Source organism: Emiliania huxleyi (genome assembly GCF_000372725.1).
Source record: "Emiliania huxleyi CCMP1516 chromosome Unknown EMIHUscaffold_149, whole genome shotgun sequence".
NCBI lineage: Eukaryota > Haptophyta > Isochrysidales > Noelaerhabdaceae > Emiliania > Emiliania huxleyi.
Window position 1 is genome coordinate 164685 of NW_005201102.1, and position 13414 is coordinate 178098.

At 64.9% G+C, this 13414-nt stretch overlaps 5 protein-coding genes across 5 annotated transcripts in view; 2 read left to right on the plus strand and 3 right to left on the minus strand.

Moving 5' to 3' along the window:
• The window catches only part of EMIHUDRAFT_467611 (hypothetical protein), a gene marked incomplete at both ends in the record, with an annotated part of 2511 nt that extends 651 nt beyond the window's left edge, over positions 1-1860 (minus strand). The window contains 5 exons of the mRNA XM_005786839.1: positions 483-549; positions 619-667; positions 882-1089; positions 1168-1185; positions 1429-1860. Coding sequence (XP_005786896.1) covers positions 483-549; positions 619-667; positions 882-1089; positions 1168-1185; positions 1429-1857 — 771 coding nt within the window. The remainder of the gene's footprint in view (positions 1-482; positions 550-618; positions 668-881; positions 1090-1167; positions 1186-1428) is intronic.
• A 164-nt stretch (positions 1861-2024) lies between these two features.
• On the plus strand, positions 2025-2669 carry EMIHUDRAFT_363515 (hypothetical protein). The gene has a single exon (XM_005786840.1). It carries the CDS (start codon positions 2234-2236, stop codon positions 2663-2665), a length of 432 nt encoding a protein of 143 aa, XP_005786897.1. The 5' UTR covers positions 2025-2233; the 3' UTR covers positions 2666-2669.
• Positions 2670-5347: 2678 nt separating this feature from the next.
• Positions 5348-6469, plus strand: EMIHUDRAFT_455592 (hypothetical protein; the record flags this gene model as incomplete). The annotated part of the gene is made up of 5 exons (XM_005786841.1): positions 5348-5395; positions 5546-5704; positions 5816-6025; positions 6096-6380; positions 6402-6469. The coding sequence occupies 4 exons, from the start codon at positions 5348-5350 to the stop codon at positions 6255-6257; spliced, it is 579 nt and encodes a 192-aa protein (XP_005786898.1). The 3' UTR covers positions 6258-6380; positions 6402-6469.
• A 2-nt stretch (positions 6470-6471) lies between these two features.
• Positions 6472-9901, minus strand: ASS1 (argininosuccinate synthase). The gene is made up of 10 exons (XM_005786842.1): positions 9699-9901; positions 9370-9624; positions 9235-9294; positions 9037-9165; positions 8439-8478; positions 8256-8359; positions 8030-8179; positions 7659-7811; positions 7390-7476; positions 6472-6822 (listed from the first exon to the last, which is right to left on the minus strand). The coding sequence occupies exons 1-10, from the start codon at positions 9858-9860 to the stop codon at positions 6724-6726; spliced, it is 1239 nt and encodes a 412-aa protein (XP_005786899.1). The 5' UTR covers positions 9861-9901; the 3' UTR covers positions 6472-6723.
• Positions 9902-9957: 56 nt separating this feature from the next.
• Positions 9958-10846, minus strand: EMIHUDRAFT_363523 (hypothetical protein; the record flags this gene model as incomplete). Its single annotated transcript, XM_005786843.1, has 1 exon — positions 9958-10846. A coding segment is annotated over one exon (889 nt), but the record flags the coding sequence as incomplete, so codon positions are not given.
• Between the last annotated feature and the right edge of the window lie 2568 nt (positions 10847-13414).

The window sequence follows — 13414 nt, forward strand, 5'->3', positions numbered from 1 at the left end:
GAAAGGCGGGAGAGGCGGGAGAGGCGGGAGAGGCGGGAGAGGCGGGAGAGGCGGGAGAGGCGGGAGAGGCGGGAGAGGCGGGAGAGGCGGGAGAGGCGGGAGAGGCGGGAGAGGCGGGAGAGGCGGGAGAGGCGGGAGAGGCGGGAGAGGCGGGAGAGGCGGGAGAGGCGGGAGAGGCGGGAGAGGCGGGAGAGGCGGGAGAGGCGGGAGAGGCGGGAGAGGCGGGAGAGGCGGGAGAGGCGGGAGAGGCGGGAGAGGCGGGAGAGGCGGGAGAGGCGGGAGAGGCGGGAGAGGCGGGAAGGAAGGGCTGTGGAGATGCGGTGGCGCGCACGGCGCCTCATCAGCGTTGGCGGTGACGTCATCTCGGGTCATCTCGGGTCATCTCGGGTCATCTCGGGTCATCTCGGGTCATCTCGGGTCATCTCGGGTCATCTCGGGTCATCTCGGGCCGTCTCGGGTGAATGCGCCTGTTCGGCGTTGACGATGACGGCGGCGTTCGCCGTCGTCTTCTTTGCAACCAGCGGCGTCGTCATGCCCTGCTCGGCCGACCTGTTCACAGCTAGAGGTGTGAAGAGACGCTGTTCACAGCTCGGCGTCGTCATGCCCTGCTCGGCCGACCCGAGGCCGCGCCCCTCCACCCACCCCATCGACTTCATCATGGCCAATCCTGCGGCGAGGAGAGGGGACAGGGTGAGGCGAGGAGAGGGGACAGGGTGAGGCGAGGAGAGGGGACAGGGTGAGGCGAGGAGAGGGGACAGGGTGAGGCGAGGAGAGGGGAAGGGCGAGGAGGAGGAGGAGGAGGAGGGGGGGGGGAGCCGCGTGCGTGGAGTGCGTGAGGCGGGCTGCCGTGACGACTACGGCGGCTGACTACGGCGGCTGACCCGGATCGCCGCTCGCGTCCGCCGCAAAACCAGGCACCGGAGGAGGCGGAGGAGGCGCCGCCGGAGCCTTTGGCAGCGGCGGAGGAGGAGGAGGCTTGCGGGCCACCGCGCCGCCGCCGCCGCCGCCGCCGCCGCCGCCGCCGCCGCCGCCACTGCCGGTGAGCGAGGAGAGAGCGCGGTCTGCTTCGGCCCTCTTCTTCCGCAGCGCCTAATCTCGGGTCATCTCGGGCCATCTCGGGCCATCTCGGGCGGCCTCGCCGCCTCGGCCGTCTTTCTTCCGCGGCGCCTCTTCGAGCTCCGCCGCCTGGACGAAGAGGGAAGGGGCCCCGTGTGCGCATTCGCTCGCAGGAGGCGAGTGCAGCGGCTCTAGCGGTCTCCGTGTTGAGGCGCCACTGCATGCGGGTAGTCTGAGTCTGTGCGTTGTGTGTGTGTGTGTGTGTGTGTGTGTGTGTGTGTGTGCACTGTGTGTGTGTGTGTGTGTGCGTGTGTGTGTGTGCGTGCGTGCGTGTGTGTCTGTGTCTGCGTGTAGGTGTTGATGCGCGTGTGCCTTGCGCTTGGCGTCGCGGTTGCGCAGCCACTCGTCAAACTCGTTGGGCTCAGCCGGGTCGTACGGCGTCTTGATGTCCTTGTACCACCCGCGCACCCCGACGGCGGCGACAACCTCGCCGCCGGACACAGAGCCACCAGAAGCAGAGCTTCCGGCGGCTGACGCAGCTGCAGCGCCACCGCCGGAAGCAGCGCCGCCGCCTCCCGCGGCGGTGCTGGCTGGCCGCTTTGACAGCGACATGGGTCGGAAGCCTGTTGCAGGCTTTGGCGGGGCCTTCTGCGGCGGTGGCGGCGGCGGCGCCTTCTTTGCCTGCGGCTTGGCGGCGGCGGGCGCGGGCGCGGGCGTGGGCGCGGGCGCGGGCGCCGGAGGGGCGCCCTTTCGCTTCAGCGCGGGTGGGCCGTCGAGCCCAGCTAGCTCGTAGAGGGACATCGTTTGCGCGGGCGTTTTTTATTTATTACTCGCTGCGGGGCTCGCTAAACGCTCGCCGAGCTCCATGCTGTGCAACACCACCTCCTCACTAATCGTCAGGGGCGCGCAGAGCGCAGTGCACTGCGGTGAGGCTGCGCAGCGGGGGCTCACCCCCTGCACCGCGCTCAGCGGCGCAGGGGAGGGCGGTCGGTGGCGGCGGCGGCGAGGCGCGAGGCGGTGGCGGCGGTGGTGCGGGCGGCGGGATGACAGGGGAGGCGGCGGGATTGACAGGGGAGGCGGCGGCCACGAGCGGAGCGGCGCGAGAAGGGGGGGGGGGCGGCGGCGAGGCGCCGGTGAGCGAGGCGCCCGCGCCATCAGAGGGACGCGCCGCTGCGAGATGGAGGGCGGCGGTGACGGAGGCGAGGCGCGAGGCGGCGGCGGCGGCGGCGGCGGCGGCGGCGGCGAACGGCGGCACCGAGTCTCGGTGAGCGGCGGCGGGAGGAGGAGCAGCGGCGGCGCTCGCTCGCTGTTGACGGGAGCGCTTTTGAGCCTGGGAGCCCATGCCACTGCGACCGGCGTGCCCGGAAACGGAGATCGCGCGCGCGCCGCCACTCACGACGCGCGCGCGATCTTCGCGGAGTCGGGTCCCCAGAGGGAAGCGGTCTTCTCGGCCGACGTCCAGCGGCGCGCAAGGAAGCAGGCGCAGCGGAGGCGGCCTAGCACCGGCTCGGCGCCGGGCGGTTGCGCTGCCCGCGAGCCGCGTCCTGAGCCTCGGCAGCGCGCTGCGCGGCGCGGCGCTCGCGCTGCTGCGGTGCCGAGAGCGGCATGATGGTAGTAACCAGCTGAAGCTCGAGACTCCTCGGGTCCGCGAGTTCCGCCGGTCACGGGGATAAACGGCGGACGACGCGAGGCCCTTATATCCGCTATAGATTCCCGGGAGGGCACGACGCCCTCTACGTGATGTGTACGCCCACTCAGGATGTGTGGCAGCCCGCTGGCTGTGTGTCTCGTGAGCTTGTTTGTGTCTGTGTGTCGCTCGTGCGTGTCGTCATCATCTGTCTTGCGTCCACCCATACCGCGTTGGTGTCCAGTCCGAGCCTGACTGTTCTTCACCTTCCTACATACATCTACGCTGGGGTGGCCGGCGCCCTACTGGGCGTTTTTTCTCAGGCCACGTGCCTCTGCACCTCGGTTCACGTGCACGAGCTTCTTGAGCCACCCACCCACCCACCCACCTCACGGCCCGGCTCTGAGGCTTGGAACCACCCACCCACCCCCACCCACCTTGGGAGGGCTGATGCGGGGTTGTGGGCTCGTCGGGTGACGGAGAAGTGTAAACTCACACACAGCTTGCGCTCTGCACCTTGGCCTTCTTTCTACCTATGGGGTGTGGTCTGAGCGTCTGACGTCTGTAGACCCTGAGAGCTGAGTTGAACTCTCAGGTTGAACTCTAAGAGTTGCACACGGGGGTTGTTTGTGGCTTGTGCGCCGGGGGCGCCCTCCCCTGCTAGCTAGCAGTGAGCTGCAGCGCGAACCGCTGTGCCTCGGCGCGCCGGCCGCCGAAATCCTCCGAGTTCTTTGGCATAGGCGAACCCCCCAAACCCTATGTAAATTTTCTTCGCCTGCGGCGGGCCATCACTTGGACTCGCTGCTTTCGGATTCGCACGCCTTTATCCGTCACTCCCCCGAAGATTGGAGGTGTTGATTTATGCACAAATCTATGTGTTGCCAGCGCTAGATGGCGAAATTTTCTTCGCCTCCGGCGGGGCCGCTCGCCGCGGGGCTAGAGAGGGACTTTTGTCGATGTCGGCTAGAAGTGCTGCACCTTTTTGAGAATTTCACCCACAGAAGCAGTGTGCCAGTGTCGTCCCCCCCTCTCACTGGGTGGCCCTCGCCCGCTGCCGCTCAGCGGCGAGGGCCGCGCTTTCGCGAGCGGGCTCGCCATTCCACCTGCGTCTGGCAAGGTCCTCGTCTCTTACGGCGTCGCCGATGCGGAGGCTCGCGCCCTCGTCATGTCCGATGCCTACCTACGTGGCCTGTTTGACTGGTGCACTGAGGATCAAGTGCTCACTCGGGCGGCGCGGGCGGAAAGCGCCGCGCCGGGCGGCGAGGAGGCGGCGGCGGCGGGCACCACGCTCAAAGGCGACAGCTGGGTCACTCTCCTGCTGGTTAGCGGCGCGCTCGGCCTCTTTTGTACTTGTAGCCATGGTGTCCCATGTGCACTCAGACAACAGCCGAGCACATGTTGAGGTAGCACAGCGCCCCCAAAACTCACCCGTGTGTTTCGCACGCGAGACGGTCTGCTTTTTGAATCTCAAACGAGAGCCTCACTTCCGTGTGTTTTCACAACGTAAATTTACGATTTGCAACAGTCTCTTTTAGCCACTGTGGAGAGAAAGAGAAATATTTTTTTGCCTGTGCGGAAGAGGCTAGTCTCGCCTTGCGGGGGGGCGTGTAGTCGAGTGTAGACCCGAGGTGACGTGTGTTCTGGCTAGAGCGCCATCATCATGGCCTCACGGGCCCGGGCGAGGTTCCTTGCTCTAAGGGAGAGGAGGAGGATTGATTGATTGATGGGAAGGCGAAACACAGTCCGACCAACGACTGGGACACCAACGCGGTATGGGTGGACGCAAGACAGGCGGTGACGGTCACACAGGAGCGACACACAGAACCACAAGACAAGACACTCAGCCAACGTGGCTGCCACACATCCTGAGCGAACTTCCCTAGTCGCCCGCGGCCGGACTCCATCCGGCACGCGTCGCTGGGCGCCCAGAGCCGCGTCCCCTGCTCGCCACCCCGACGCCCAAGGCGCCCGAGTCGAACGACAGGCGGCACGCGAAGACTGATTGCAATCCCGCCGACCGCCAGGCCTTGCTAGAGGAGGGAAGAAAAAGAAAAAATCTCGTGCTCCGCTTGTGCCGCCGCCCCCAGCGCTTTAAATAAAATTCTTTTTCACAGGCAAGAGTCGGTTACAGCGTTGCGCGCCTCCCTGGGGACGGGGATACAGTTTCGATTTGGCCTCCCCGGAGATCATCATCAGCCCGTGCAGCCGCTAGCTACAGTATTTGAGGACTCCCTAATTAGCAAGACGGGGACGGTCGTTGCCTCGGCAGCCAGTCGGCCTGTGGGTGAGGACGGCCCAATCCTCGGCTGGCGCCGCTGCGCCTTCTCCTCCAGCTATCAGGCGTGCCATGTGAGGAATGTGGCAGCGCGCTTGCGCAGGCGCAGCGCCGCGGGCTGATGCGCCTCCTCCCGCGGCGGCGAGGAGAGCTCGTGCTGCCCGTGGAGGAGTTGTCCGCGAGACACCTAGCGGTCTCAGTCTAGCGGTCTCAGTCTCGGTCTAGTCTGCAGAGGAGTCTGAGAGGTGTATGGGAGAAATCTATTGTATCGGAGGTGTAGAGCTCTATTGTGAGTGTCTCGACGGTCATGGAGGTGTCTGTGAGGAGTCGGAATCAGTTGAGGTAGAGCTCTATGTTTGAGGGGCGGCGCCGACGCTTCAGAGAGTGTGATGCTCTCCTGGTTCTTCGGCTTGATAGTGCTGACGCTTGGCGTCCTCGTCCCGCTCGGTCTGCAGGCATCTCGCCACCACATGCTCGGATTCGGGTCCCAGAGATAACCACGTGCGATCACGATGGCGCCGCTTCCGCCGCCGCCGCCCCCGCGGGCCGACTCGCGCTGCCCGCTGCCGTCGCTGGTACACCTTCAGGGCGACTGGGCCAATGTGTACGAGCCGTCCGACGACACGTACCTCCTCCTCGACGCCCTCGCCGCCGACCTCGCCGTGCTGCGCGATGCGCTGCCCGGCGTCGTGCTCGAGCTCGGCTCGGGCTCCGGCTGCATCATCACCGGGCTGGCCCAGATCCTGGTGCGCGGCGGCGTGCCGGCCGCGTCCGCCGCCCTCGTGGCCACCGACCTCAACGCGTCCGCCAACGCGGCGACCGCCGCCACCGCCGCCGCCAACAGCGTGCCGCTCGAGGTGGTGCGCGCCGACCTGCTCGGCGCAGTACGGCCTGGGACGGTCGACGTGCTGCTCTTCAACCCTCCGTACGTGCCCACCTCGGAGGAGGAGGCGGCGGGCGGGCAGGCCGAGCGCGACATCTCCGCTGCCTGGGCGGGCGGGCCCGACGGTCGCGTTGTCGTGGACCGGCTGCTGCCTGACCTCGGCCGGCTGCTCTCTGCGAGAGGGGTGCGCTACCACCACCTCGTGTGTGCTGTAGTGTGTGGAGGCGTTCCCCTCACCTGGCCTCACACCTCAGGTCTTCTACTTGCTCGGCGTGCGCGAGAACCGGCCCGACGAGCTAGCGGCGCAGGTGGAGGCGCAGCACGGCATGCGCGCCGAGCTGATCGCCGAGCGGCGCGCGCAGAACGAGCGCCTGTTTGTGATGCGCTTCTCGCGGAGCCAACCTGCCTCCGCGTGAGCGCGCCGCCGGGGGTGTTCCCTGGCAGCTGACTGCTTTGGGCGGCTTTCGTTTTCTTTTTTCAAATCATGGGCTGCTACCGAGTGGAGGCGTGGCCGATATCCTATGCATATCTGTGGTACCGACCTGCTACCGTATGCTCAACACCACAGCTCAGGTACATGTGTGGTGTGTGTCGTCGTGGTTTCGTATCAAGAATACTCATTCACACACTCAGGTATTCATCCTCACCGATATTAACACTGTAGCGGAACACCGCACTTTATCATATGACTCAAATGCCGACAACGAACGACCGCGGGCGAGGCAACAGCTCATTTTGGTCACACGTATCTCCCTGGGCGCACGTCTCTCTCCGACTCGCCACGTGCGCTCGCGCATGACGACGTGTGTGCACGGGGGGCCTCTGGTGTGAGACTATTGTGTCGAGGGATCGGGGTACATGCGGAGGCGGCTGCCGCAGAGCTCACTTTGCGATCTGGCCCGCCAGGGCGAGCGAGCGCGCCTCGACGGCCTGGATTTCGGCGTAGCCTTGCGACGAGACGGGGTTGAGGCCGTCCGACGCCTGGGGCAAGGGGGGGAGATGGGTGTCGTCGGCAGCAGGTTTTGCGGGGCCATCACAGGAGCCCCACGCGCCGGCAGATGAGGCGGAGGAGGCAGAGATGGAGGCCCGGCGGTGGCGCGGGAGGTGGGAGCAGAGGGGAAAGCCGTGGCGGCGGCGCTCGAGGAGAGCGCGAGGCTGGAGGGCGAGGCGAGGCGCGCGGCGCGCGGCGCTGGTGGACGTCTCTTCACACACAAGGCAAGGGGGGGAAGGGCCAGGCAGCCCCTCGCGACTCCACGTCCAAGACAGGAGCCGGATGGTGTTGAGAGTGGAAGGCCCGGTGCGCGTGGGTGAGCGGTGGGTGAGCGGTGTGTGAGTGGCGAGCTGCCAGTCAGTCAGCGCCCAATGCGTCAACTGCAATCTCGCGCTCCCCTCGGCTGCCTCTGGGCTGCCTCTGGGCTGCCTCTGGGCTGCCTCTGGGCTGCCTCTGGGCTGCCTCTGGGCTCCCCTCGCCTCCCCTCGGCTCCTCTCGGCTCCTCTCGGCTCCAGCTTCTCTCGAGCCATCTCGGCTCATCTCGGCTCATCTCGCGCCTCCATCGAGGAGTCGGCCTCATTGTAAAGCGAGGCGGCCACGTCGGAGAGGGAGTGAAAGTGGATGTTGCCCTTGTAGCAGCCAACCTTGACGGGGGGAGGTCGAGGGGAGGTCGAGGGGAGGCCGAGGGGAGGTCGAGGGGAGGTCGAGGGGAGGTCGAGGGGAGGTCGAGGGGAGGCCGAGAGGGAGGTCGAGGGGAGGTCGAGAGGGAGCCGAGGGGAGCCGAGGGGAGCCGGGGTTTAGCCGAGGTTGCCCTTGTGGCTCCCACCTTGACGACGCCGCTCGCGGTCTTGGTGAGCTCGTGTATCGCCTTGCGGGCCGCGACCGTCGCCGGGTCGAACCAGCGGCCGTCGTAGATCTGGTTCGAGACGAGGGAGGAGAGGTGCGCGAAGAGCGCCGCCGCCCGTCTGTCGAGGACCGCCTGTGGGGAAGGCTCCGGGAGGGTTCCAGGAAGGTTCCGGGAAGGTTCCGGGAGGGTAGGTCGCCGCTCGGTCGAGGACGGCTGGGTAGAGGGTAGGGGAGAGGAGGGGAGGGGAGGAGGGGAGGGGAGGGGAGGGGAGAGGAGAGGAGAGGAGAGGAGGGGAGGGGAGGGGAGAGGAGAGGAGAGGAGAGGAGGAGGGGAGGGGAGAGGGGGGCGGCCTGGTAGAGGTACTCGAGCGCGCGGCCGAGCAGCTCCATGCCGGGCGCCTCGTAGACGCCGCGTGACTTGGTGCCGATGATCCGGTTCTCGAGCGCGTGCGAGATGCCGAGGCCGTTGCGTCCTCCGATCGTGTTCGCGAGCGAGATCACCTCGAGCGGGGAGAGATGGGGAGAGATGGGGAGAGATGGGGAGAGATGGGGAGATAGTGTTCGCGAGCGAGATCACCTCCAGCGGGGAGAGCCGCTTCCCGTTGACGGCGACGCAGCGCGCGCCATCGAAAGTGAGCTCGACGAGCTCCTCTGCATCGGGCGCGTCTTTTGGCCACACGCCTACAGCGCCCAGAGCAGCCACAGCCTGCGATCGACGTGACGTGACGACAGCGTAGAGTCGTCTGGCCAACACGAACACCCATCTCGGGGTCGACGATCGTCATTGGCGTCTGCACCGACTCGAGGTCCTCCGCCTGTTCACAGCTGGAGGTGTGAGTAGACGCTGTTCACACGCCTGCACCGACTCGAGGTCCTCCGCCTGTTCACAGCTGGAGGTGTGAGTAGACGCTGTTCACACGCCTGCACCGACTCGAGGTCCTCCGCCTGTTCACAGCTGGAGGTGTGAGTAGACGCTGTTCACACGCCTGCACCGACTCGAGGTCCTCCGCCTGTTCACAGCTGGAGGTGTGAGTAGACGCTGTTCACACGCCTGCACCGACTCGAGGTCCTCCGCCTGTTCACAGCTGGAGGTGTGAGTAGACGCTGTTCACACGCCTGCACCGACTCGAGGTCCTCCGCCTGTTCACAGCTGGAGGTGTGAGTAGACGCTGTTCACACGCCTGCACCGACTCGAGGTCCTCCGCCTGTTCACAGCTGGAGGTGTGAGTAGACGCTGTTCACACGCCTGCACCGACTCGAGGTCCTCCGCCTATATCTCCCCATACCTCCCCACACCTCCCCACACCTCCCCACACCTCCCCATACCTCCCCATATCTACCCATAAATCTCCCCATATCTCGAGGTCCTCCGCCTCGTGCGACAGGCCGGCCAGGTTCGCGTCGGTGGAGTACTTCTTCTTCGGGCCGACAAACGCCTCGATCCCAAACTTGGACAGGTAGGTCACCATCTCCGACCGTCCCGGGAACTCCTAGGAAGGTTCAGAGACGGTTCAGGGTAAGGTTCCAGGGCCGAGCGTCTCCGGCCGGCCTGGGAACTCCTTGAGCAGCGCCGGGTCGCGCCACGGCGCGTAGACGAGCATCGACGGCGCGAGCACCTACTCGTGATTCATCCTCCACCACTCATTCACACTCGCTCAGGTGCGTCGACGGGCATCGACGGCGCGGGCCACGTTCGTGTACCGCTCGAACCGCATCTGGTCGTTGCCACGCCCGGTCGCGCCGTGGGAGAGCACCTGCACGCCGCGCTTCTGCATGGCGGTGACGAGGCCGTGGCAGGTGACGATCCGCCCGATCCCCGTCGTGTTCCAGTACCCGCCGTCGTACCGCGCCTGGCAGCGCACCACGTCGAAGCATCCCTCCGCCATCTCCGCCTTGAGGTCGACGATGACCGTCTCGACGCCGCACGTCGCCATCCGCTTGGACACCTGCGGCGTGCGGCCACGGCGCTCGGCGCAGGCGGCGCGCCCGGGCGCAGCAGGGAAGGCCAGGGAGCACACACGTTTTGGATGTCGTCCTCGTCAGGTTGACCGAGATCCGCCGAAAAGGCGAGCACCTGGACGCCCTCCTCGACGAGGCGCTTGGAGACGGTCTTGGAGTCGAGACCGCCCGACACGCACACGCCGACGAGCTTGCCGCGGAGGTCCTTTGCCGAGAGAGCCATGTGTGCGAAGGGAGTGAGCTTCAAGCTCGGGCAGCGCTGCGCCTCTTCCGGAGCTGAAACCGACAAAAAATAAGACGGCTCCCGCGGCGATCAACACCGCAACTCCTTTTCTCGTCGTCCGACTCCCAGCAGCTGATGACGCGCGAGATGTCGGTGTCGCGGAATTCGTGCGTACCGTCGCCGTTGGGACGGTCGTTGCTCGCGCCGTTGGGAAACGCAAGGCGCACCTTTTTGTTTTGAAGACCTCGATACTTAGCGCACTGCTCGGGCGAGAGCTCAAACACGTGCCGCGTCTCGTCTTCGCCGCCGGCTACGCGCACAGACACAGTACGCGGCAGCGCCGACACGTCAACCCGCGTGTACGTCAGCGACGGGTCCCGCACGCCGCACGAGGCGCATGCGTGCAGCGGCAGCGCGTGCGCCATGCGCTCGTCGCTCCACTCGCCCAGCAGCCGCCGCTTCGTCTCGTCGGAGACGTGCACGCAGCGCTGCAGCAGCGCCGCCGTCTCGTCCTCGGGCCGCTCCAGGTCCATGACGACGTTCGTCGAGGCGTGGAAGCGCGTCTCCAGGTCGATGGCCGCCTGCTCGGCCGCGGCGAGCTTGCCCTGGTCGACGCACATGCCGCACACCGCGTGCGCCGGGCAGCCGCACTGGCCGCGTTGTGGGCGCACGGTCTTGGCGACCGCCGGCGCTGCGCGCCGGTCGTGCTGCTCACGCTGCCGGCGGCGCTGGTCGCGCGCCTGCCGATCGCGCGTGTTCGCGGCGGCTGCATCTCCTGCTCGTTTCGCTCGCACCCGAGCGGCTGTCGCCAGGCGCTTCAGGTCGGCGGTGCTGCGCGCGCGGCCGTCGGCCAGGCACAGCCACATGTCCTCCTCCTCGGCAGGCTCGCACGGCTTGCCGTCGAACTGCGACTGGCGCCCGCGACGATGCTTCGCCCAGGCCGGGCACGATGGTGCCGCGACGAGCGGCGTCGAGGCGACGGCCATCGATGGGTCCAGAAGACTTGGAGACACTTCTCGACCAAAAAATCAAAAAAATCGAGCACAATTGCGTTACATGGGCATGGCCGGGGTTTCTGCACCGAACGATCTTACTTTCGGTCTATCGAAAGTGTTGATCGATAATTTTTGCGTTGGCTGGGCTGCAAATACGCAGACGCGAGTCGCGGTACCAACCAACGCCCACGACCACGAGCGTTCTAGAAGATATATCGACCACCTTTCGCCCTTCTCATCACTTCCCCGGCGGCTGCCACGCCTCGATTTTGGTCCGACAGGTCGTTCGATTCGGGCGCCTTGGGCGTCGGGGTGGCGAGCAGGGGACGCGGCTCTGAGTGCCCAGCGACGCGTGTCGGATGGAGTCCGGCCGCGGGTGTCTAGGGAAGTTCGCTCAGGATGTGTGGCAGCCAGGTTGGCTGAGTGTCTTGTCTTGTGGTTCTGTGTGTCGCTCCTGTGTGACCGTCATCGCCCGTCTAGCGTCCACCCATACCGCGTTGGTGTCCCAGTCGTTGGTCGGACCCCGCAAGGCGCGAGACACACGACTGTGTTTCGCCTTCCCATCAATCGACAGGTCTTCTCCGTGGCCCAGGCAGCCGTCCGCGCTCCCCCAGGTAAAGACGGCGCCATCGGCGGTGAGGGCGAGACTGTGTGTACGACTCGAGGAGCCAAAGGACCCACATTGCGATACAATGCTTGAAAGAGCATTCGAGTGAGTAAAATACGTGCAAATCATGGCTTTGCTGTGTGGAGGCGGACGCGCCTAAGCCTCCTGCCTTGACGCTCTCAAAACCTACCAACGCGTAACACAGAATTCACACCTCGTTCTTCACCTTGCCAACATCGCCACTCACACTGGCTGGAGGACTCGTCGGTCCAGGATGTGGGTGGCCACATTCACGTCCGCCACAGATGCGTCTGTCCGGGATGGTTGGTGCGTAAGCCAGCATATGAAGTGCAAGCTGCATCGCGCGGGTGATCCACAAAGCAAGGTCTGCTTCAAGGACAGCAGCTGCGTAAACACGCCGGCACAGGATTCAGACAGCTCTGCAGCGAGTACTGCGCAGATGGTAGGCGACTCTGCAGCGATTACTGCGCATACGCTCAACGTTTCTCCGGCGTTAGCGAGATCGAATTCGGCCAGAACGCCACGCTCCGCTCCCACACGAGGGAGGCCTCTGCACCGTGACCCCACCATCACCGACAACTCACAAACGTGTGCTGCGTTTGGATGGGAGCCACTCAATGAACGCTCCCGCACCCCACGGCGGCTCTTCTTGGGCGCTTTGATTGCGAGCGAGCCACCTATCGTGCTGCAAGCCCTCTCAGCAGAGATTGCTCATGTCGTCTCCTTCGTCTCCTTTGTGGAGCCTGCACAGACGCAGACTGGCACTCCACGAGTGCTGCAATATGGATCGGCTACACACCATGGTCGAGGTCCACAGTTCAAATGGCTGGCCAAGCTGTTCGCCAAGCAGGGCGTGGCGATCAACGTGTCATCTCCTCCTCTCAGCCAAAGGAGGTCGCTGGACGTCGAGTGGGAATGGAGAAGATCGATTGTAGACGCCTGGATCACGCACGGTATGCGGTCTCACGATGTCGGAATCATTTCCGACACGGATGAAGTGTTCACGCATGACGCACTCTGCGCTCTTCGTGACTGTGATGTGCCTCAATTTCGGCTTGACACGGCAACTCGTGACGGCTGCACGTCCCCTAAGATCCTCGGGTCAACCTTGATCATGGAAGGCTACTTTGACTGCGTGTGGGGCCGTCGGCGCTGGTATCACCCTGATGCGATGCTCGGGGCCTGCATCCAGGGGATCCCTGGCAGTCCCGTCACAGAAAAAGCGATAAGCAAAAGGGCCGCGAGGCAGAAAGAGATCGGCGGCCGCATCACACAGAGGAACAGAACAATGCGGGCCGGCCTGTGGGCTGCAGGCGACTTTCGTTTCCGGGCCGGTGGAGTGCAAATGTCCTCAAAGGTGGCAAGCGGCTTCCACTTCCACAACTTTGGTTCTGAGAGGTGGCTGCGGCATAAGTATCGGACGTACGGCCATCCTATCAAGGATGCAGATTCTCGTCCGCTTCAGTCACTACACAGGGATCTCAACCTGAGCCTCCACTGCAAGATGGGCATATCTCATCCAGACCGCTCCAATTCCCATTATACCTACGATTATGGTTTCAGGACCCTCAAAATTGGTGCTCAACCCTTGCCGCGACTTGTGCGCAACGCAATGAGATGCTCGCAGATGGCCACGGGAAGCAGCTCACCATTCAGCATCTGCAACGCGACATATATTCAGACCTATTTCTCGAATGAAAAATTTGGTAGATAGAAGGGTGTCGAACAGTCGAAGAAGTCTGTACGATGTCTGGTTCCCTCACCGTTCGAAGCACCGTGTGAAGATGGCCGGTGTTCCACGCCATTTTAGCCTGCTGCACTCAGCGGTGACTCCTATTCACAGTGCACCCCCGAGGTATTTTCAGCGTGAACCTGCTTGACAACTTCACTCTGCTGCGATCTCTGTGTGCTAAAAATTTGCGGCGCGCTTT